This window comes from Danio rerio, chromosome 9 (genome assembly GCF_049306965.1).
Source record: "Danio rerio strain Tuebingen ecotype United States chromosome 9, GRCz12tu, whole genome shotgun sequence".
NCBI lineage: Eukaryota > Metazoa > Chordata > Actinopteri > Cypriniformes > Danionidae > Danio > Danio rerio.
The window spans coordinates 32,384,251-32,410,034 of NC_133184.1; the positions used below are offsets into that span (position 1 = coordinate 32,384,251).

Consider the following 25,784-nt stretch of genomic DNA (forward strand, 5'->3'; position numbering starts at 1 on the left):
AGAAATGCTGCAAGTATTTCAGAGCCGTCAATCTCCCCTGATTGTAAACATGTAGTGTTTGAGTAAATAGTACTCTTGCTTATTGATTTGAGGTGTTTGCTGAAAGATTGCCTGCACTTCTTGTTAAAGTTAGGTGTTTGCATTCCCAAACAACTCTTTTCTGAAAAGAATGCCATTCCCTCATGCTAATGCAGAATGCGTTTGCACATAATTGCCCTGAACTCTTCTGACAAATGCATTTCTTGTAATTTCTCTTTCAATTTCCCACTTGCAACATAAATTAATCATATTACAATTGAACGAGCTGTCTATTTAATATGCTCGTTTTTTTCCCCTCCATTTCACCGTTGCTTTGCAACACATCCGTCTCTATGATTATTTCAACTGGTGCCAGCAAATGACTGTGACCTCTTTAATTTGGCCTGTGATGAGGGCCCCTCCAATTCTCCACAGTCCCCTTTTAAAGCACAAAAAAGTAGAGAGTGAAAGCAATGTTGTTGCCATGGCTACCTGCTGGCAGCCTCCTCCGTGTACCGAAAGCCCCCACAATGAACAGCACTGGCTGTTCCCAACCCTGAGCCTGGGTGGGAGGGGTGGAGCTGCTTGGAAACAAGGGTAGGTCTCTCCTCTACTAAACCAAGGCTGCTGGCTGGGGTAAGAGCAACAAAAGGTTCAACACAAACCCAGTGCTCTCCCTTGTGTCCGTGGGGTTGGGTGATGGGCGCGCTCTGTATACAGTATTTGGCTGTTCAGATGATGACAGGGGCTGGTATTGGTCATTATGATAGGTTGATTAGCACTGCATTTACACTCAACTCAGCTTAAACTGCCCAATGAAATTGCCCATAGCTTCTTACATAGGAACTACAGTTGAACTGTAGTAATAATAATAATAATTCCTTACATTTATATAACTCTTTTCGGGACACTCAAAGCGCTTTAAACATTTTTTGGGGGGAATTTCTTCAACCACCGCCTGTGTACAGCATCCACCTGGATGACACAACGGCAGCCATGTAGCACCAGACTGCAGACCACACACCAGCTGATTGGTGGAGAGGAGACTAATTGTGGTTATGGCTAATTAAGATATGGGTATGGTTAGGAGGCCATTATGGACAGAGGCCAGTGGGCAAATTTGGCCAGGATAGCCCTACTTTTTTTTTTTACGAAGGACAACCTGAGATTGTTTTAACGACCACACAAAGTCAGGACCTCGATTTAACGTCTCTTCCAAAAGATAGCGCTCCCTAAGCAGTATAGAGTCCCTATCAATATACTGGAGCATTAGGACCTACACAGACTACATGTTGAGCGCCCCCTGCTGGTTTCTCTAACAACACTTCCAGCAACAACCTAGTTTCCCATGTGGTTTCCCATCCAGATACTGACCGGGCACAGCCCTGCATAGATCTATTGTGTTGTATTGTATTGTGTTAAGAACAGGTGAATCGATAGAAGGCTCCTCATTTTAATACTCGGACCCAATGTAATGTTACTACAGTCAATCTTACTATATAGTAGACATATCGTAAATGTTTTTTTAAACATTATTTTAATTAATCAATTTTTTTTCCAAAACCTAGTCAATAGCCATGCTTGATTGTGCCCACAGCATTTATAAACAGCTGTCTTCTAAGGCAGCATCTTAATTGCCACGTGACTAGTTGAGCATGCTGTGTGGCAACAATACAGTGTGTTGCACAGACAGAACTTCACACAGGAAATATACAGAGCTCAGCATATATAAGTACACCCCACACAAATCTCTTTTGAATGCTATACAATATTATATTTGTGCATATACCTTAGATTAGTCAGTACTGAAACCAAATCTTGAGCTTATCTAATAAAATAACTTACGATAACTGTCCAAAAACGAGTACTCCCAAATTTATGTCATAGAAAAATATTAAATACAAATTTTTAAAAGATGAAAAAATCGAGAGAACCAAAAAATCGAAAAATTTAGTTGAAATTTTGTAGGTTGTCATTTTTTTGCAATATTTTGCTTGAATTTAATTGTATTATTTTTTAATTTCTAAATATGTTTGGTGACTAAAAAAGAGTTTTAATAAATCTGTTTAATAAATCTGTTTTGTTTAAATGCACCAAAGTACATTTCCTATATTCACTGAGAAATGGATTAAAATATTTATTTTCAAAATGGGGTGTACTCAGTTATGCTGAACACTGAATTACACATTTCTTTATTTTTTAAAAACATTATTTTAGTTAATATTTTTTTCTTTCAAAACCTATTCAATAGCCATACTTGATGCTGCCCACTGTATTCATAAACTCTTCTAGGCAGCATCCTAACTGCCACTTAACTAATTTGGCATGCTGTTCGGCAACTATACAGTACATGCACAGACAGCACTTCACAGGAGACAAATATCACAGTTGATTTCAATAGTTTTAGGTTTTATGGTTAGCTAAGCTTATAGTTTGATACTCAAAAAAAAAAAAAAAAAAAAAAAATATATATATATATATATATATATATATATATATATATATATATATATAAATAATAAAAATATATAAATATAAAGAATATATAAACTACAGTGTGTTTTGTGGGCTACATATGGTCATTTTTATGGTCACATGGATCCATTGTATTGACTAATGTACTTATTAGCTTGCAAAATTTTGCCAATGTTAATTCACATTTAGCGTTGACTGTAATATAACTGTTTTTTTGCTACATTTTTCAGTCTTGGAATAATTTTCAAATTAGTCATTTGGTGAGCATTTCTTGGAAGGCATAGTTCCACCACTTGCCTACAGAAAAGTCCTTGCATTGGAAGCCTCACAGTAATACCTTTAAAAGTTTTTCGATAGGCTGCCCACTAAGTTTGGAAGCACTTTATCTCAAACTGTACTGTCTAAGTTAACTGCCATATGCTTCATGTGCAGTTGCCTAAAAGCACCTTGAAATAACAGTTTATTATTAATTAATGAAGTTGGGAAGTTGTATCAAGCCAATTGCAATGCTCAGGTGGCTAGCGGTTCGCTGGGGGTTAAATGTCAGCCCCGCCTACGCTAAGTCAGGCCCTGTGAAGGAAAACGATCCAGGTAATAGATCTGAGCACAGATCACATAATACCCAGCCTGCTCTCGCTTTTCACAACTGTCTTTCACAAAGCTCCATTTACCCAGTAGTGTGTTTGTGTATGTCCACAAACATCAGCAGTGATCTACTGTATATGCTTCAGTGTGTGTTTGTGCCTGTGTTAGCTATTTAGTAGATGCAGATGCAGTTGCTATTGGACACAGAGGAGGTGGTGGTGGTGTTTAGGCAGCCGCCCCCGCTCCTGCCCCTGCTTCTGCCTCTGCCCCGAAGTGTTGCTCTGACCTTGGCCACAGCACATAGATGCAGACCCGATTCAGACCCTGCAGCCACACCAGCCAAAGCCCCCTCTAAACAGCCAGGGTCTGTGCAGGTGGAAGCACACACATAAATACACACACTGCCTACTGAAGAGCCCTGGCCCCCGAGGATGAACATGTCATGTGCTTCTGAACTCCACACTGAAGAACATTTACTTGAATAATGCACTTGTTAGGAAAGAAAAGACTGCTTGGTTTAGCACAGACTTCATGCAACGATTATTTTTTTGTGTTTTTTAATACTAGTTAAGAAATAAAACCATTGACCTCAAGTCCCTGATTCCATTTTGATGGTCCATCTATGAGTCTTTTGGGGGGATTTCCGTGAACTTGTGGATTTTTCAAAACAAAACTTTTAAAAAAAGACAATGTCTCTGGTGTTTGATGCTAGGGTGGTTGCCAGGTAATTGCTTTGCAGTTGCTATAGTGTTTCAGTGGTTGCTAAGGTGTTTTAGTGGTTGCTAAGGTGTTTTAGTGGTTGCTAACTATATAGAGTAGGAAAAGGACATACCTGTCTTTTTATATCTGTATTTTTTTTTGGTCCCTAGATATTAAGCTCTATGTAGTGTCAGTAGACTCTACCGTAGTAAATATTTGAAGTGGCTCAAAAAAGTTGTTTAATGTTCTTTTAAGACAAGAACATTTGATACAACCGCTTGTTAAAGGGTCATGAAACCCCCCTCTTCGGTTCAAGTCTACCTCAGGATTTTTTTAAAAATGCTCAGAGATGGGTGTGGAGCTCTGCGAGCAGAGGGAGGAGTGGGCGTGGCTGGCAGAGCAGGGGAAAAAGAGGGAAGCGGATAACTGTTGTCAGTTGACTCACAAAATGAGACACAAACCATGAGGAGACGCATGATTTTGTAGTTTATAAAGTTAAAATACAAAGAAATAAACAGTAAATAATTTAATACTCTGCTACATTTGTTATTCGAAATTTCATATATACATAACCACAATTTGTCATAGCACCATAAAGATAATCATCCTTATATAAACACTATAAATGGACTTCTCTCCTTCTTAATCACTGGGTCTGAATGTAGACACAGTGGATAGCAGTACTGCAGGTCTCTTGCCCTGTCTATTCCAACCATTAGCCCTGCCAGTAATCTGGACGATTTTAAACATGCATGGGTGAACACAGCAGCATGGATAAAGGTGTTGTGTCTGAATGGTAAAAAACTGAACTGATAAAAGACAAAGATCACTATTCTCCAATTCTCATCCATCTTTTTAGACCAAAATGCTTGCTGAAAACCAGCAGCTTTACTGTATCGCCCCTGACAGAATCACAGGGAAAACATGCAACAAACCCCACAGATCATGGAAGCAAACATACGATCCGTGGCATGTGCAAACATGGTCTTAAGCAGTCATTGGGTCTCACAGAAACTGGCGCGTCATCACTTCCCTACCAAATTCATGCAACTTCACAGATTTGGATCCCGCCCCAAAAATGATTTTAACCCCGGAAGATGAAATTAGGTGACAAAAGCTCCAAATTATTCAGTTTTCCCCACAATTAAAGTTGAAGGTGCTAACGTTGTCTTAACACACACAAATATGTTGAACTCTCAAAAAAAGTACTCCAGGGTGTCTTGAACCTTTAAGTAGTGACGTATGAAGTACCGTTTCCGGTTTCAAGCCGCTGCTCATTTGAATTAAGAAAATATTGGTTCATGACTACTCTTTACTCATCTCAAACATCTAAATGAATATTATATAAAATCATGGTGTACACAACAGTCTCTGGACTTACTGCATCACAGACACCAATATTTTTACAATTTGTAAATAATTAATCCCTTTTTGGCCATCGTATATTAGGCATGGATAGATATATTACGATTGTGATTTTGGAAAGTAATACATTGCTTTGTAAACGTTGGTTATTACCATTTGTTGAGCCTCCCTGTACAGTTTGAGCAATTGGACCCTCTTAGACCTGGAAGCCACTTCGTGTGACGTCACACTTAACAAGTGGATTGGTTTGGGACATATTTAATTCAAGGCTTTAATCCACTTTAGTTGTTGACTACTGTAGAGTTTTTTTTTTTTTTGTCTTGATGAATCTCTGATGAATCTCTGATGCGCTAAAATTATGAATGTGATCACATCTTAAACTATAGTACTGCGGTTTCCTTTACAAGTTGCATTAATTGAAACATCATGTGTGATTATGGTATTTGCACTGAGTACAGGTCATAAACCACAACATGACCAATAATAATAGTGATGCTGGCTCATATAACAAAATCATTTTTAAATTAAATATCTGTAAACATAAAAGGGTAGTCAATCATTTGAGACTAAACTTTAGTTGAATTGACATTTCAGAAGAAAACTGAGCCTTCTGGACAGAATTGTAGTGCACTCTATAATTTTTTTTTTTTTCATTGGTGGTTTCCTAAAGAACCTTTTCTCTTATACACAAAATATTGTTTTTCACATGAAGAACATCATGGTTGAAAGGTCCCATGCAATTAAAATTAAGTTTTTTACAGGTTAGTATCAGTATGTTAGTTTTAAGGATATATATGTGACTGTGACAAAATTAGAATTTAAAAAATATAAACCAAATAGAAACATCTAAAGCTTGCAGTTCGTCACTGCTGCCTAAATGATCAACTTCATCTCATACTCAAATTTCTCATCAAATATTGACCAATGAAATGCTCTTTAATATTTGACTTGTAACGCCCCTTTCAAAACGCTTTTTTTTTCATTAGATGCACTTGAGCTCAACCCTTACTTGCAGAGCTTTGATAAAATGAAACACTATTGGCTGTTTTATAAAGGGAAAAAGCTACTCTATGCCCCACCCTCTCTTCGTGTTCCAGTTGAGATTACATCAAACATCCCATAAAACATGCCCATTTCAAAACAATTCACACGACCTTTAATGTAATTGACTTCACATTGAAATGTAATCATTAGCACTATTCTTAAGCTACGATAGTTCACAGAATGCTGTTATAACCTTAGTGCAAAAATCCGACTTGGATGGTTTTAATACAATGTATTATGACCTTTTCATCATAAGAATTTCCTTTTTTTAAATGAGCTTTTAGATTTGGGTGCTGAGTCTACCTCTCTGTAATCTGATTTCTAATCAAGGTGTAATCTTATTTCACTTTGAATCTTAGATACTGATTTTAGAATATCTAGCCTTTTATTAAGTATGCCAAAACAAAATACATTGCCATAGTGGCATATTTCAAACACCTATAAAGGATGCGCACATAATGTCATTGTGATATTAAAGTTTCAGACCAATTTGACAGTCAAATAGTGTGAAGTAATTCCTTCTTTTTTGTTTTTTGCCTAACACACAGAGCAGGCTTACAGACAGCAGTAAGTTACCCAGCAGGGGTGCATTTATTGCACAGCGACCAGGTTGCTCCTGCAGCCGGGTAATCTGTGTGGATAATGCTTCATCAACACATTTCCCAGATTCTACTCTCTGCCTTAAACCAGACCACTTAATACGTTGTTTATTAATAGCCTCACTGCTGCCTTTGTCATAAACTAGCTCCTTATAGTAGAGCAGGGGGTAATTGTTTTGTTTTAAGTTGTAAGGGAATGGATTATTTATGTTATTGATTATTTTATCATCTGAATGATTTTAGCATTCATGGGAAAAAATTTTAAATGTTTGATGTGAAAATGCTGCTATTAGTATAAAGAATACCAATGCATTTTGTTTTTGGAAAAAACACACACTCTCACACATACAAAATACTTTATAGCAGTTGGCAATAAATAATTAGAGCATTGTAAATTGGTTGCATTTGTTCATCCAGTCAGTGACACTGTTGACAATACAGTGTGAAATGTTAGCAAATGTTTAGCCAATATTAAATGTTAACCTTCGTTAAATAATGAGCAGTTTAAAGCAAGGTAATCCAGCATTCAGTTTAGCTTCCATTATTAAGCTAGGATATGTGACCCACTCTGTGAAAACCCAGCTAAAGTCTTTTCTTTGTCATTCACAGTTTTTAACAAATAATTTGCACAATGTAAAGAATATTCTGTGAAAATATAACATTGATATCTTTAATTTTGACTGACTTAGACACAGAAAAATATTTTTGAGAAATTCTAATTTAAAGAACAGCTTGTATTTAAAATTACAATAAATCAAAACAACAATTATCCTAACAATGTGTCACACATCAAATGAAATCTGAGATTCTCACATTTTCAACGATATTTAAAACATTTATGGGAAAATTAAAGTTAAAGTTTTTTAAAAAGAGGTCTGATATTTGTGATGTGATGATACAAAAAGCACACAGTATGAACAATTGAATTATTGGGTGAGATACAGCTGGTTAATTTATAAAATCAAATATCAATAGAAACTGTTTATAAATTTTTACTTATGATATAAATGTAAATGTAAATTGATAAATATTTAAAATATAAATGATAAATACTGTTATATTTATCAAACTTTCCTTCAAATTCCTATGCAGTTTCATCCCAAAAATAAGTCTTGCTCGTCATCCTTTAAAATAATGGTTGTAATGGTTATTTCATAATTTAAACAGATTAAAATCACATTATTAAACTATTATCTTTCAGTTCCTCGTGTTTCATAACTGCCGACTTGTCAAACAGAGAATTCATCAACGCATAGCATCAGTATGATATATAACCAAATTATTTTGTGGTGTATCAGCCATAAAATGAATCTAAAATAAGTGGGTTTGCTTGACACTTGTTGATGTTTAAAACAAAATGAACCGTTCTTGACATTTTGTCTTATCAAAACAATTAAACAAACAACCAACTCTACAAGACATAATGTTGATAAAATTATTAATTTCAATATTTATCATGTTAAAAATGTAAATAGTACTCTCAAAACCTTGATAATTAATCTATCATTTCTGCAACAAACAGAAATACAATTTTTTGTCATTTTATGGCTATAAAACTTTGTTGTTTTTATCGGACATAGATTTTTACTTTAGCCATGGTTTCACAAAGGGGGTCACATATGCTTACAAGCATGTTGTGTAGAAACGAGCAGTTTGGATAGTCTGCGAAATATCTCTTTCTGTGATTCACACAAGAGAGAAGGTCATCTCGTTCAAATGAACATGTCTTTTTCAGTGGTGAAATATTAGAATTGCTGGAGGGATGACATTCACATCTATACTTTGGACAATGCTGGTGGAACCAAAATCTTTGTTAGCGTGTAATTTATGGTCGATGTGTAAATGTGCGTATGTTGGCCTACGTGGGCTTGGTTAATCTTATCACTTTACAGCAACTGTTTGCCTGCTGTGTAGTTAACCGTGGTAAACACGGACATTGGAGCCCACCTAATCGCCTTGGGTTTTCTCAGTGCCACAGCTGTAATCAAGGGTGTTCACTCTTTTTTTTAATGTCTTTCTTTCTGCCTCCTCTTTGCAGGGGAGCTAAGATGGGGCCATGTTCCCTGGCAGGAATCCATACATGGCTCACCCTCCCACTGGAACGCCTGATTCCAGTTCAGCCCTTTACAAGACATGCCAGGACCCTTTGTGTGCCAGGCTGGGCTGGGTGTGCGGGCAGAGCAGGACAGCTTCCTCGAGATGTCATTATTGCTGGGGAAATTGCCACTCTTGTCAGAGGCTGCAGCTGGGAGGTATGGCATTTCATAAAGAAGCATCAGAGCGACATTCAATGCACATTTCATCAACCACAGTGATAAAAGTCTTTGTTTTCTCCTGAGTAATTCACACGGATGATCATGTATTGATAGATTGCATAATTATTTTAACGTTTGTATGATGAAAATGGGATCTGTTTTGCAGAGATCAATGTTTCATATTTCATTCTAAGTCTGAGAGCTTCAAGCAAATTTCGTTTTTTGATGTGCGGTACCTTTGTGTTAAAAATTAATTAGTTTAGGTAACAAAGTTAGGGATGCTATCAAAACTTTTTTAAAGGATTATTTCAGTGACTTTTTGCCTCTGCTCAATGTATGTTCACTCAAGGCCAAGTATGAATAATGTAAACATTGTTTTCTGCTCAGTGTTTAAATGTGAACAATCGTGTCATATCATGCACCATAATCATATTAAAGAGCCCATATTATGGGTTTTTGAAAATTCCCCTCCATGTAGTGTGTAACACAGCTCTAAGTGAAGTGGAGTATCCAGCTAAGGCTTAAATCTGTTAGTGTACAGTGTTAAAAACGGTTGATTCATCTAAAAAAAGAGTCAACTCATAGTGCTTCAAACGAGTCGCCTTGATACCGATTCATTAGGTGTTTCGCCATGACGTACGAACGAAACCAAGTTATTCACGTGCACGCGCAAACCCGGGAGATTTCCCCGCCCCGCCCTCTGACGCAGAAACCCAGACACACACACACACACACAAACATGCCGGTCGATTGAAGTCACACTGCAGATGGATATATTGAGTCTCTACCCAAAGATGAAACCTCAGCATTATAGCCAAGCAGTTGGAAACTACTGGAAACTTCTGGAAACTACATGCTACAAAGAATACTTCATCTGCGTTTGTTAAAGGAAGAATCAGTAAAGAGTAACTTACTGATAGACGTCAGGATGGGTTTCTTCCTCCATTTCTCAAGTGTAAGTACGTGCGATTAAAGTTGCCTCGTTGACTCTAGCTTGCAAATGTATTTAGTTGTGATTTGTTACTTGTAACCGCGTGTACTGTATCAGGTTAACTGGCTATATTCTCTTATCGCGTGCAAAGTCACGTTAAAAACGCGACGCGTGCTGCTTTGTTAACGGAGCTCCGTGGACGGGGAGTAGTGTGTGTGTCTGTGTGTGCGTGTGCGCGCGCTGTCGTCCGGAGGTGTGTGTGTTTGTGTGCGTGTGTGTGTGTGTGTGTGTGCACGCGCGTTGTCGTCAGGAGCAGGGTTAAGTGCGTATGTGTGTGTGTGTGTGAGTGTGTGCAATATGTGTGTATGTGTCTGTGAAAAGAGCAGAGTGAGAAGCTAGGAGATCTCCTCAACTGTTTTTGGAGTTTTTGTTCAATAAAATAGTTAGTCATCTGTATTTTTAAGTCCATAGTCCTACACGCCTACACTATCAAGCGTGTATGAACTGTGATTACTTTTATATTGCTGATTAGCTGTTTGGCATTTCATTCTCTGACTGAAGGCAGTCGACGAATCGCAACAGACTGTCATCGGTCCAATCAGCGCAGATAAGCTTCGCGCTAAGGAGGGGTTTGGGAACAAATGAATCCCTGAACGATTCATACAGGAGTCGCTGGGATAATTAAGTAAAAATAAATGCAGATTATAAGACCATGAAAGTGTTTTTTGACCTTGCATGCATATTAAACTGTTGTTGGAGACACTTACATCCAAGATATGACCCTATTTCATGTATAATATGGGCTCTTTAAGTCTTTTCAGATGACTTAGATTAAATGGTTTGATTTATTTTTGATCTCTTTGCAACTGTTCTAAAGCATCAGAGTTTCTGCTGAATAGACTATCAGTGAAGGGATAGAAATTCCTCAGATTTGATCGAAAGTATCTCCATTTGTGTTCTTACGATGTACAGATTATTATTTATTTTGGGGTGAACCAAACATTTAAATTGTCCAATATTCAAGTTCCCATTGCGTAAAATGAATTTCAAATACACAGTGCTTGATTTTCTTGAAACATTACAAAACGTATATAACAAAATTGCTATATTAAAGAACATTTTCAAAGGGAATTAGGTAAAGGCTAACATATTCTTCAAAGCCTAATCAACTCCATTAGCGTGTGTTTGTGTGCTTGGAACACAAAGTCTATCAGAGATGCAAATTAGCTCTGTTTCCTATACATTAATTAGGATTCCCGGAAGAGCGAATCTGCATCTTGAAACCAGAGCTGCCTCTTGAACAGACCACCGTCAAGCCTTCACAATTTGTTCCCATATGTGTGCTTAGATGAATAGAAATAAATAGCTTCTGCTGAATTTCAGTAGAGATGAGTCTGTAGTCTAAAGTATGTAAGTCTGGTGACTAAGTGAAATTAAGTAAGTTTATATTATGTAACTTGTAACATAGACTTTTAATCACATTTTCAGGAATTTAAAAAATATATATTTTAATTGGCAAGTATCTTAAAACTGACTATAAGTCCTAAATTCTGAGAGGTTTTCAAAATTTGTTGATGAAGATGACGATCATAATATTTATAATAGTTGTTACTATTTTAAAAATCTCAAGATTAAGCAGTATACAAGTCACATGGGTCTAACAGACAGCAATCAATTAACAGTTAACATTAATCACACCTTTTTTCTCTTTAATTTTATTTATGACTTTTCATAAATCACACATTGACAAACAAGCTATTCAAAACATTTACAAGCCTGTGCTTCAATTTCTCATTCAGTTACACTCTTTTTAAAAGCTTTTAGGGAAATCAATTCAATTATTTTATGCACAAGGTGCTGCGTATTTAAAAGCTTTTTTCTCATCTCAGTCCACATTTTAGGAACAGACAGTCAAAAACAACAACCTGTGAACGAAAGCCATAGCTAAGGACAGGTTTTTTTACAAATGTAATTCTGATGTAATATAGATTTGAAAACAAAGATATACCAATGCTTAAGCCCATGAATGGACAAAGCAGACCAGCCTACCCCAGTATACATTGCACAAAGATGAATGAGGGATTTAAAATGTTATAAGTCTTAGTGCACTATGGTAAATAGTATCCAATGCATGTAGACTGTGAGACGAAGCATGCATATAGATAACATCACTGTAGTCCAATATCAACATAAATGTTGCATCAACCAGCTTCTTTGTAGCATCAATTGAAAGGCAGTTTTTAATTTGAAAACAGAAGCCTAAAATTACTTTTCATTTTTTCACCAATTGCTGAATGTGAGAACTAAAAGAAAGTGTATCATCAATTAAAATTCCAAGATATTTGTACTGGGACACCGATTCAATATCTGCACTGTATATTGATAACAATAATAAAGGCAATAAGTGTACAGCATCAAGTGTTGCTGTTGCAAATATTATTTTTATTAATAATAACAACAATAATAATAGTATAAACCCATTTATTTTTAGTCTTACACATTTAAAATGTTTCAAAATTCATTATTATTGTTATTTTGAATGTTTTATTATTATTATACCTTTAACTGCCTGCTCTACTAAATGGTTGACCATATTTTGACTGTTTTAAATAATGACTGATAAAGTAATTTAAAGAATGACTGTTTTAAATAATGGTTTACACTACACAGCATTGTTGGTTTACGTAATCCTGTTGCATTTCTACACTTGGTTTTGGTTTATTGTAAAAAAAAAAAAAACAAGAATTTTTTTTTTTTAATGAAAATCGAAAATATTTTATGGCATATTTAAAAAAATAAAGATGATTTAGTATTCAAAAATGTTTTTTTACATTTACACTTATTATTTCCAGATTTTTCATAGTATATGTATCAATTCTGGTACTTTTACCATAAACCGACATATCAACCATTTGGTAGAGGTTATTATATTAGAAATAATGGGATGTGTTGAAAAAAAAAATGCATTGAGTATGTTAACTAGTGACATGAGGAGTTAAGAAATGCTATCCAAAACTTTTCTTTCTTAGTGGGGCAGTTATAGGGTAATTATTATCATCATAGGGCTGGGCGATGAATCTAAATCGTCATTCAGATCCTCTAATTTATCAAAATTTTCTTGGTCAATTTTTCAAATTTTTAGGCAAAATCACCCAGCGCTACATCATCATAATCATCAATTAAAAAATAAAATTATAAATACAAAATAATCTTTAATGATTTTATATAATATTTTAAGTTTTAATACATTGATTTTAATGTTTCTATAGTGAAGTGCTTTTAATTGTATAACTCAATGTATATTAAGTAGGGCACTTTTTGTGAGGAAATCTCTCTCTCTCTCTCTCTCTTCCCCTTTAAACGGGGAGGTACTCTAGCTCTCTCCGCTGCCTGGGCTCAGAGACATGTCGGAAACCTCCCACGAGGGGCCCCGTGTAATTCGATGCATGCTGTTAAAGCTTAGAGTATATTGTCTTCTCTTGCTTATGAAGCCTCCACCCACTGGCCCACCCTACATTTAGCAGATCATGTGACCGTGGTAAGTCATTTGCAAGTACAACAGTTCTCTGTGAGCTCCCATTCATTTCCTGAGAACTGCCCTGAGCAGCTGAGAGGAGCAGAGAGGGGAGGGAGTCACAGAGAGAGAGAGAGAGAGAGACAGACAGAGAGGACTGTATAAGGAAGACAGTTTCTGTCGCTCTGCAGCTCCTGGTCAGGTCTGTGTAAATTTTATTCCCCTTCGCTGTTCTTCTTTGAGTGCTTCTGTTTCGCTTGTTTGTCTGTTCTCTGTACATCTTGTTCAGCTGTCACTGTTGTGTTACGCCAAATGACAAGTCTGATGCAGCCTACAGAACAGTGCAGGTGACCAAAGACACAGTATGATATAACAATCATGGTGTCATTTTTTTTCTTCTTCATGTGTTGTCCTTTCAGTTTGAAATGTACTGTAAGTGCTACACACTTACACAGTAAAGTGGTCTGAAGTGAGTTCAAACTGTGCATAGGGTTTGATTAAGCTGTTTAGAGAAAAGGAAAAAACATCCAGCTGGTTTTCTGGGTTAAATATTGACACACTGTCAGAAAAGTGTGTGCGAGGGAAAGAAGCAAGAGGAGGAGGAGGAGGTCTGAGTGGCCACTGTTCCGCTGTCGAAAAAGTTTGATCCCGTTGGTTCGTAGTGCATGCATGCACGAGCGTAAGTGAGTGAGAGAGTGTGTGTGTGTGTTTGAGTTTGCTGATGGCACGTGTATCTCCGATGCGATGACAGGCTTCCCGGTGAGTGGAGTTACTGTGGTGACAAACTGGGGTAGGAATCAGAGACTGGAGTGCTGGGGGACGGACAGCAAGGGGGCGGGAGGCGAGTGCTTGTATCTGCGCGCCGGGGTGTTGCATGGGTGGTGTCGTGGATGTCATCTGCTCCTCAAGGAACAGTCATTGGTATTGATGGCTTGCTGTCAGTGACGGGCTCCTGGCTTGGTGTGCTGTGTCTGTGGGCTGGCCCGTGGCTGTTCTTTTCAATTACGCCAGACCTGGACACAGCTGACAGCGAAGGCATTCGAGTGGTGTGGAGGTCGATGTGCATTTGTGTTTGTGTGTGTGGGGGGAACAGTGGGTGGAGGTAGGATCCTCTGTGTGCTTGTATATGTGTGTACTTTGGTATGGTAACTGTGTTCTGATGTGTGTGTGTGATTCTACACAGTGCTAATGTTGGTCACTCATCCTTAAACTGTGAGGCAGCCACTGCTGCTCAAGGCTATTCTGCCAGAGAGATGAGGTTATTTAATGCTCTTGCTGCGGTTAAGACCCTTGCTACAGGACACATTGAGCGCATGTGTGTGTGTCTCAGATAAAACACTAGTAAATGATACTATTGCTGCTGATACTATAGGTCAAGCTAGCCACAAATGCTCTGTAAGCAACTCATTTTTATGGTGAAAGATTTGAATGATGCCTCAGATTGTGTGGCTCGTTGTGGAGAGTTGTGCTTAGTGATCAGATTTATGGTGTTCACCTGGCAGAGCAACAGAATGAGTCTAAAAGCTTTAGGTTTATAGTGATTGAGGGTTCTTTTGAAGGAGTGTGTTTTTTACTTGTGTGTCTTGGGTCAGTAAGTAACCACCTAGCAACCACCTATAACCTCTTAGCAACTGCATAGCAACATGCTACAAGCCACTCAGAACATCCTTAGCAACCGCAGCCAAAGCCCTGGCAACCACCCAGAACATCACAGCCTTGTGGCGGTGAGTTTTTATTTTATTCTTTACACAGACAGGCAGCACTGAAGACAATCAGATTGACCAATTTTTTATTTTAACATGTCCAAAATTAACGTCCAACAAGTTGTTTTTGCAACTTTTTCATGTTTAGCACATCCATTTCAGATGTGATCAGTTTAATTGATGAAAGTGAGATTTTTAAGGTGCTGTAAGTTTTTGACACTTAAATTATAAAAATACAATAAGATGTTTGCAGATATTAAAGAAACATGCCAAGTGAACATTTTTGTTTATCAGAAAACAATGCTGAAGTCTACATTCTGCTTTGAAAATGTCTGTCTTTGTTTTGGTTCTTTAAACCCGCCCAATGCCCGTTTAACCAATTATATTTCAGCAGCCCAGGTTGCCTGGATGGAAAACAGCGTATTTCATTCATTCATTCGGAATGGTTCTCAAAGCATGCGCCAGTGACTGAAATGCAACCTCCGGTGGACAGTAGCAGACTCTGAAATGAGACACAGATTCAGAGTTCCACATGAGGTTATTAATTAGCAAATAATATAAATATTACAAACGTAAACATCAGGTGAGCAGGTTACATTGTAACCCTGTGTCATAACAACACGCTACGTGATGAGATTTGCAGCGATAAGCAATTTGGCAGTTTGCACCAGACGAAACATGACAGAAATTTAAATACAGCCATTTAAAAGCACAGAATATACACTCTCATGAAATGGTAAGGTTTATAATCTAATTTATACATATTAACCCTCTTTAACATTATTATATGTAGATGCTTAATCACATTTTAAAGTTCAATTTCAAACGGTTCATTTTGCTTTCAGTAGTATGTCAATAGATGGCATATAAAATGGCCTTCAAACTCACATCATAGCTTTTAACACTGAATAGAGCACATGAGGTTTATCTGAAGTGATCACAGTTTGTCCTGTTGTTCAGCTGCAAGGAATAGAAACCGTTTGGAATATATTATTTTAGCTGTTGGTTAGAACAAAAACTTCTTTTAATATAAAAATATTCCTCTATCACATGTTGTTGCTTTAATTTTGAACGCGATTTAAATCACCCTTTGGCTTGATCATACTCGCTCTTCAATCTGGCAACCTGCGCTTGCATTTGTTTTGGTCCAGGAATGTAATGACTAGTTCAACCACTGGGTGTCAAACTTAAATACTGCACCTTTAGGGTGCTTTCACACTAGCACTTTTGGTCTGCACCCGGGTTCATTTGACGTCATAGTACGGTGCGTTTAGCTAGTGTGAACGTGTTTTCTGAACTCGGGTGCGCAACCGTGAACTGTACCCGAATCTGCCTGAAAGAGGTGATCTGGGGTACGGTTCATGCGAACTCTGGTACGGTTCACATCTGATGTGAATGCAATCATACCAAATAACGGAAGTGAACTGCCAACTGTACAACAAACTATCGTTTTCATAACGTTTGTTCGTGTGTGTGTGTGTGTGTGTGTCACATTTCGTACCTTGGTGACGCGTGGGACTGAGCCAGGCCAAACTCAGTGATACACAGTGATGTCTGCTTGTCTCCTCCAAAAACAGCTTCTGCAGACAGTGTGATGTTCTGAATGTTTATAAATTTTTTGTGGCAGATGGACCCGAGTCGCTTTCTGTATGTCCAAAAGCTTAAGTTAAAAGCAGAATGACCGCTATGTGCGGACGTCTTTTCATTTCGGTGCTTGCTTTCGTGACCGTCAGCTAGCAACGGCTGTAAAACAAAACAGCAGCTCGATCACGCAAGTGTACCAGGGTTCGGAAGTGATAGTGATAGTGAAAGATAGTGTGAACACAAACCAACCTGAGGAGGTGGCAAGGGGAGACAATCAAACTTGGGTATGGTCCAGGCAGATGAGCCAAGTGTAAAAGCACCCTTAAAGTGATTGTTTGCACACAACTTCTGCTTTTTTACTCATCCTGCTACTTCTGTTGAACACAAATGAAAATATTTGTAAGTATGTTGGAAACATTGATAATTAATGTTGATGATTTTTTCCTACTATGGATGTCGATGCCTACCGGTTTTTTATTATCTTTGCTCTACTCAGTTATGCTGAGCACTATGTTTTAATTTTTCAATAAATCAGCTAATTAAAATGATTTCTGAAGGATCATGCAACAGATTTTTTATGATCAAATAAATCATTTTATCAGATATGAGTCATCCTCCTTACTGTATGGAGCCTACTGTACATATACTGTGTATCTCCATCCAAGCATGTTGGACACGCTCTGATAAAAACCCAGCCTTTAATTTGATTCATTGACTTTGTGAAGTATATTTGTTAGACTCTATGGCCCCTATCAGAAGAGCACTGGAGGATTTTATCCCTGGCACCGAGATAGCAATCAGCCAGATAGAGAGCTCAATAATGGGACCCAATAATCAGAGGACAGCGTATCTGCTTATCACCTCTGCTTTACGCTGTGCCGGAGAATTCCATTAAAACTCTCTCTCTCTCCGGCCATACGAGTGGACCCTGCTGGCCATTGCGGATCAGCGATTAAAGGTTAGCGCCCTTCTGCTCGGAGACGCTTCTCACAGGTGGGCGGAAGATAGTGAATTATTGATGGATCTCGTCTGAGACTGGATACCTTGCTGAAGGGATTATCTGGGAAATCCTCACAAGATCTCCAGCCCAGGATGTGTACTGCGAATGAGTCCCAAACGGACCCCATCTGTCTCAGGCTCGGCCCAGAGGGACTCAGGAATGCCCCTGTGGTCTACATAGCTGTCGGGCCCCAGCTGATCAAATGTTCAGCTTTGCCCTCAATCTTTGCTTTTAGAGATGAACTGTTGAACCGGCCGGAAAATATATACACATATATTTGAAAAAAAAAAAAAAAAAAAAGAATAATATATATAAATAAATAAATAAATAAATATATATAAATATATATATATATATATATGTATATATATATATATATATATATATATATATATATATATATATATATATATATATATATATATATATATTTATTTATTTATTTGTTTGTTTGGTTGTTTATTTATTTATTTGTTTATTTACCTATTTATTTACTTATTTATTTACTTATTTGCTTATTTACTTGTTTATTTATTTATTTATTTTTAATTCAGCTAATCTATGGGTTGGACATGCATACAAACAAACTGCATTAATTTTTTACTACGGAGTATGTCAACATTATTTACCACAGCATTTACAGAGGCCAGTGATGTGCATTTACAGATGTACAGATATAGTTTATTGTACTCTCAGCTCAAGCACCACACAGAAATGGCTTAGAAAAACTTATATACAAAGAAATAAATGTCATGTCATTTTCATCCACTTATCCGGGGCTGGGTCGCGGGGGAAGCAGTCTTCCCTCTCCCCGTACACTTCCTCCAGTTCCTCTAGGGGGATCCCGAGGCGTTCACAGGCCAGCCAAGAGACATAGTTCCTCCAGTGTGTCTTGGGTCTTCCCCGAGACTTCCTCCCGGTAAGACATGCCTGGAACACCTCCCTAGGTTGACTTCCTGGAGGCATCCAAAACAGATGCCTGAGCCACCTCAGCTGACTTCTCTCGATGTGGAGGAGCAGCGGCTCTACTCCGAGCTCCTCCCGGGTGACAGAGCTCTTCAGCCTGTCTATAAGGGTACATCCTGCCACCCTGCGAACGAAACTCATTTCAGTGCTTGTATCTGAAATCTTGTCCTTTCGGTCATGACCCAAAGCTCATGACTATAGGTGAGAGTAGGAACCTAGATTGACTGGTAAATCGAAAGCTTTGCCTTTCGGCTCAGCTCCTTCTTTACGACAACGGACCGGTACATCGACCACATTACTGCTGCCGCTGCACTGATCTGCCTGTCAATCTCACGCTCCATCCTTCCTTCACTCATGAACATAACCCCAAGATACTTGAACTCCTCCACCTGGGGTAAGGACTTTCCTCCAACCCAGAGATGACAAACCACCTTTTTCCGGTGGAGCACCATGGCATCGGACTTAGAGGTGCTGATTCTCATTCCAGCCACGTCACACTTGTCAGCATTAACTTTAATACGTTTAACAACTTTCATACTGTATTTTCTGAGACTTTTTGTCTAGATTAGGGCTTTGTTTTGGGAGTTTGCATTAAAGCTCTTTTTTTGGGTGATTTTCTGAAATGTACAATATGTGTATTAAAAATTTAGAAAAAAATTCACTGGAGCATTCTTTTTATGACATTTTACATTATTTTAGTTCAATTAATATAATGTTCATTTAAACTGTTGAAACCTCTATATAGAGCTAGACTAAGAATGTGTTCACTGTACATGGGCTTCATTTAGTATATTTGTTCATGTCTTTTTCATCATATGCATCAATTATGGTTGCACTATATTCGAAAAGCCCACCTTAATATTGGAAATAAAATCTGATATGCTAAATTGGTGGCTGTTTTGTTTCATTGAAGTATCTACAAAGGTCATCCACTGTCTTCAGAGAGAAGTTCAGATGGTATTTTTTTCCTGTGTAATGCATATTATAGTCCCTGTGAAACCAAAATAACATTTTTTAGACATTAGTATGTCAGTCTTAACTAAGGATATCTATTAACTAGTGCGTGTGCTTCAAAACATAGATAAAATTTGCATTAAGAAGATGCAGTATAAACGTCCAAAGATTGCAGTTTGTCACTTCTGACAAAATGGATAAACAGTTTTGTTGACCTCATCTCATTCTTCAATCCCACCCCCTTCAATATGCTATTTGCAAGTGGTGACGTCTAAAATACTGTTTTTGGGTCTAAGTCACTGCTCGTTTGAATTGTGAAAATATTTGATTATGACCATTTTTAGTCATATCACACAATAAAGTGGATTTTATATAAAATCATGGTGTACACAACAGTCTCTGGACTTGCTGCATCACAAATTTATTAATAATTTATCACTTTCTAACTATCAAATATATTGCAATGGTGTTTTTCAAAAGTATTACATTGATTTGTAAACAATTATTATTACCATTTGTTGAGGCTACCCATGCAGTTTGATAAAGCGCTTGGACACAGAAGCCGCTTAATGTGACGTCACAATTAACAAGCAGATTGCAACATGTGCTTGAGCTCAACTCTCACTGGCAGATCTGTGATAAAAACAAAACACTATTACCTGTTTTTCCCAAAAGGGGGAGGAGCTACTTTATGCCCCGCCCTGTATTTGTTTCATTTTGAATTTAATCACACATTGAACAAAAAATGCGCAAATTACGTAATGGGTCCTTTAAAAACCACCACAGCTGCTTTGTTTACCACACCAAGCAGTTAAACAGTTGTTCTTGCTGTTCATTAAGCACCTTCTACTGGGAAAAAGGGCAATTTCCATTTTCACTTAGCCTGTGCACTGTTTGTACTATAAAACAATCTGTGTTAAAATTTGGCCAATTTGATTGTTAAAAAAATGTGCAGTCTGAATTTGTAATGAAAACCAAGATCGGTGCATCACTACTTGCTCTAACGAAAAACAGCTAAAGAGCAAAGCGCATTCACGTAGACATGTTGAGTTAATGTTGGGTCTGTCACCGGGCCTGTCCGATAACACGGAGAGCATGCCATTTTAATGATACCCTTCACTGCACCGATGGGTCCAGGTGTGTTTTCTGCCAGATCTAAACTGAAGAATTCTCTGTTGTGTGCTTTGCGTAGTCTACTTGGAAATACTATGAAAAACAATTTGTCATTTCTTGTCGGATCATGACATACAGTATGTGTTCGCGCCGAGGCTGGCTGCTTCATGCATGTCAGTGAGTAAACTGAAGCATGTGACAGAGACAGGGGGTGTCCTTTCATTGATTAATGACTCAGAATTGTTTGCCAATTCAGAAAGTAATATTGTGATTGTTTTGGTAACACAAGAGGGGCATGGATGACACTGCTTTATCCATCCATCCATCCATCCATCCATCCATCCATCCATCCATCCATCCATCCCATATTTCTCACACTAACTACAACCTGTTGTTCGATTAATGTAAGTTTCTAAGATTTTATTAATAATTAAATGTATTTATTGTTAATTCATTCATTCATTTTTTAATTCAGTAATTTACTTAAAATTTTCAGTTTTTTATATATATATATTTTTTATTTATTTAATTTAAATACATTTTATTTTTTTATTGTATTTTTATTTAAATTTTATTTGAATTTTTTATTTAATTTAAATGTTTTATTTTTATTTTAATTGTATTTATTTTAATTTAAATGAATTTTTAATTACTTACATAATTGTATTTTTAATTGTATTTTTATTTTAATATTTTTAAATTAAATTTACATTTTTTTATTAATTCAATTGAATTTTAATAAAAATAAATAAAGGTACATAATTGTATTTTGTTATTTTTATTTTATTTTATTTTATTTTTTATTAAGGCCATATTCCATCTAATATGTTTCTAAAAAAGCCAATATGATCACTCTAATTCTCCAGAAATGTCTATCTGTAGCATCCAGACACAAAAGCAAACCGAGAGAAAAGCATAGGTGAAAGAAGGGCTCGTGGCTACAGAAACTAATGATCCCTCTCCTCCTTTTCATTTCAACATTTCACTAAGCTGACAAAATGTTCCAGTGCGTGTCCTCTGGTGTGTTCAACCCTTGACCCTCATGTCCAGCCCTGGTTTGTTTACTGAAGCTGTGTGTGGTGAAGGGGGGGTGATTGTTCAACACTCTGACACACAAAGCAAGACGTGGAATTCGACATCTAAAAACACACAAATCATTTACAACAACTGACCATATCAGAGACTCCAGATAACTGTTGCACTGTTATAGAGCATTCAGAACATGATTTATTTACACAGTAATGTATGTTAGATTTTTTTTAGTAATTAGACATGGTGTGGGTCTGGCTGACGGTGAGAGAAATGAAGACGACCAGACCTGCGCCGTATTCTTCTATGTACTGTTCTCTACCTGTCGTCATGACAACACTGTGAGCACACCTAGCTGCCGTCCCTTAACCTGAGATGACTTTGGGGAACTTAAGGAAAGATACTTCTGGTGTATGTAGTAAAAAAAGAGAAAGACAATGAGCTGATATTGTCGTTATCAACGTATTTCCACTATTCAGTGATTTCATCATAAGAATTACAAACAATGCTTATATATTTAGTTATTTTTATATTATATAATTTTATATAACATTATATAACATTGTAACATTACAGTTGATCCGGGATTTGTACGGCTCACAACCCACGGTTCAAAAGACACGTGACCCGCAGATTAATAGTTTTTTTTAACTGGTAGATTAAACCTAAATTTAAATTTACAATTTATTTTTACTCAGCTGATTATTTCTTTATTTTATTTTTTAATAAAATCACAGTTTTTATCTAAGTGCTGTTTGTTAAAACCAAAGGTGTCTGGCAGTACTGTTTTTGTAATAAATGGAAAGCAAGTTAAATTTGTCTCCTCCCCTTTTTGGCTGATCCGAAAAATGGTCCGATGAGTGACTAGAAAACATGATACGAACCATGAAATTTGTGATCTGTTACACCAATATGAAAAGAATTTGATTATATACATTTTATATAATTCTTAAACGCATATAGTTATGTTTAAATATGTAAACTGAGGCATTATATCATTAAATATGCATACATTTACGTCACACTAAATTCTGAATATTGAGATTTTTTTGACACATTATTGTTTTTAGAGAGCATTAGAGTTTTTTTCAGAGGGAATTTTGAAAATCTCATGTCATTGTTCCATAATTAAGTAAAACAATTAAATAAAAAATAAATAGTTAAAAATAAATAAATGCAATTTAAATAAATAATAAACAAACAATTAAGTAAAATAAAAACTATAAAATGTATTACTTTCAAATAAAAGAAATAATACAATAAATAACAATAATAATAGAATAAATACAAAAAAAATGTAGAATAAAATGATGTATATAATTAGTCAAATTATGTTTGATCATATACCTCTGCAAAAACCTTCAGAATACAAAAATAAAAAAACAAACTCAAAATTTATAGTAATGAATGTGCAAGAGAAAAAAAACACATTTTAATAAAACTGCATTAAAATATGGGTTGTAGAAATCTACAGACACAAACTGTTATAGTGTGACAAAAGTGACACTTGAAAGAGTATTTCTGATGCCAAATAATAATAATTCATAACATTTACAGGTGCATAAAAAAAAGTTTTTGCATGCTGTACTTCATGCTAATGGAAAAAGTATACTGTACATACAATATAATCCCCCAAGCACAACATGATGTGCAGGATTTGTTCTGGCTTGTCTGTTTTTTTAAGGGTGCTCAGAAACTGTTGGTAGGATGTTCTGAGATGTGCATGAACTTTGTTAGTAGTTATAGGTCTGGCGATCGGGGGGTTGAGAAATTATGCAAACAACATATGGAGTCAATTACTGTCTAAAGGAAAAGCACAGCATGCATGGCTCAGCTTTGAGAGACTCGAAAGTAAGTCCATGTCATGTAGTATAACTTCCTTCTGGAGACTGGAGACTCATATCTGGCACCTAATGCTTTAGATTAGTAGAAAAAGTGGAGGAGCAAACTGAAAAGCAGATGCTGCATAAGAAGCATGAGTATAATCCCAGCTGCTTATTCTATAGAGTAAGACAGTGGTTGCAAAATATATTATGTTTTATTTTAGATAATTTTTTATTTGATTGTGTTTTTTATGTATGTTAATTTTTTTTTAATGTTATTATTTTTAAATGTATTTAATTTTATTGTTTTTTATTTAATATCTATTTTTATTTTTGTTGTGTTTTATTCGTAGGGAAAGGTTAAGTCTGATAGTTCTGTTATTTTTGTTATGTTTTTTATTTATTTATTTTCAATTTTTTGTCCTTTTTATTTTATTATTTTAGTTTATCTAATGTACTCTTAAATGTTTCATATGTAATATTTTATTTAATTGAAAAAATGAATACTTAAAAATGTTCTTCAATAGGATTTTATTTATTTATTTTTTTATTTAAATTTTCATTTCTTTTTATTTTAGTTTTTTTATTTAGGTTTTTTAACAATAATTAAGAAAAATTATTTAATTCTGAGTTCATTTACTTTTTAATGGTGCTTTTCCTAACACTTCTTAGCCATATTTTATATTATATTTTACTTGTTTTTATTTTTAGTGTATATTAAGATTTTCTGAATTACTTTAGAGCAATGTCTGTTCATTTTTATTTTATTTTATTATTATTATTATTATTATTATTATAATAATAATAATAATAATAATAATTATTATTATTATTTTTAACCAAATTTAAAAACAAAAAGAAAATTATTTAATTGGGAATTCATTTTGTTAAGTTACTTTTCTTAACACTTTCAGGCCATTGTTTTTATTTTGTCATTTTTATTTTTACTTGTTTCTATTTGAAAACTGTTTTACTTGTTTTTTCAAACTTTTTTTCAAAAGTTTTTTTAGTAATATTTGTTTTTCAGAACAACCCCTTCCCTAACAATTAAACTCCTTTCAGGTGAAGGAAAATAAATAAATAAATAAATGATTATATATATATATATATGTTGTTTTTTTTTTTTTTAATAAAAATAATACAAAATAAATAAAGGACTGCCATCATAAACACTTTTCAGGGGATATATTTGTACATCAAGTTACATTGTGAGACATTACCTTACATTGGTGATAGGTTAATTAACCACAAATGTAAATATCTAAATTTATTCTAAATATGATTCTAAATTCTTAATATTTATTCTAAAATAAATCTAAATATGTTGTAATACTTTTCCACCTCTTCAGAAAAATATCTGTCTTCAATTGTAGACATGCAGTCATTATTTCCATTACATAGACCTGTTTAAGTCTCCTAATCCACTTCCATTTAATGTAAGAGAAGACATTTATTAATATGTACATATTTCAAAAACAAATTTTGCATATTAAGGACATTTTACATTTATATATCTTTCAGTTATTGTAATATTCAATTATTTTTTATCAGACGGTTAATGCCAAGGCTCCTGGCACCTAAATCCGAATATTAGCAGAAAATATTAAAAAAGTAAACCAAAAAGCAGACGTTGCAGATGAAGCATGACCACAAAACCAGCTGGTTATTCTATTAAGCGAGGCTATGGGTGCCGGAATGTGTCAAATATCAAGTTAAAAATACCCTCATGAGCACTTCCTGTATTACTTAATGTTCAAGTGTGCTGAACTCTGAATTGTTGCTCTTAGTTGTTTTTTGACTCAGTGTGGCAGTCACAGCGGTTATAGATTTGCAGAGAAAAACCGAGCATGTGAGATGACTGTGCCTCGCTTTGTGTGTGTTGTTGATAGTGTGTGTTCTTGTTTGGCACAAATGCCATTGCTCAATCAGAGAGTGTGTGGGAGGGTCTACAAGAGGATGTGTGCTGTGTAAATATGCACGTTCTCAAATGCCAAATCTACTGTAGATTCTGGTCTGCGTAAATCCAGTTCACATTTAACCCACTTCCGCCCTGTTTACACCTGATATTAAGATGCATTTTCATTGTTCCAATCAAAAGTGGATCATGTTAAATAAAGGTGAAGATGA

At 35.8% G+C, this 25,784-nt stretch overlaps 1 protein-coding gene across 7 annotated transcripts in view; it reads left to right on the top strand.

The window, feature by feature from the left end:
* Positions 1-25,784, top strand: part of klf12b (Kruppel like factor 12b) — a 104,654-nt gene that overhangs the window by 18,534 nt on the left and 60,336 nt on the right. For 4 of the 7 annotated variants that reach the window (XM_073911454.1, XM_073911452.1, XM_068223264.2 and 1 more), the window contains one exon: positions 8,824-9,037. In XM_073911454.1, coding sequence (XP_073767555.1) covers positions 8,842-9,037 — 196 coding nt within the window. In that variant the 5' untranslated portion in view covers positions 8,824-8,841. Of the gene's footprint in view, positions 1-8,823; positions 9,038-13,528; positions 13,688-14,097; positions 14,245-14,398; positions 14,588-25,784 lie in introns of those variants that run through there. The other 3 variants (NM_001109865.2, XM_073911455.1, XM_068223265.2) reach the window with 3 other exon arrangements.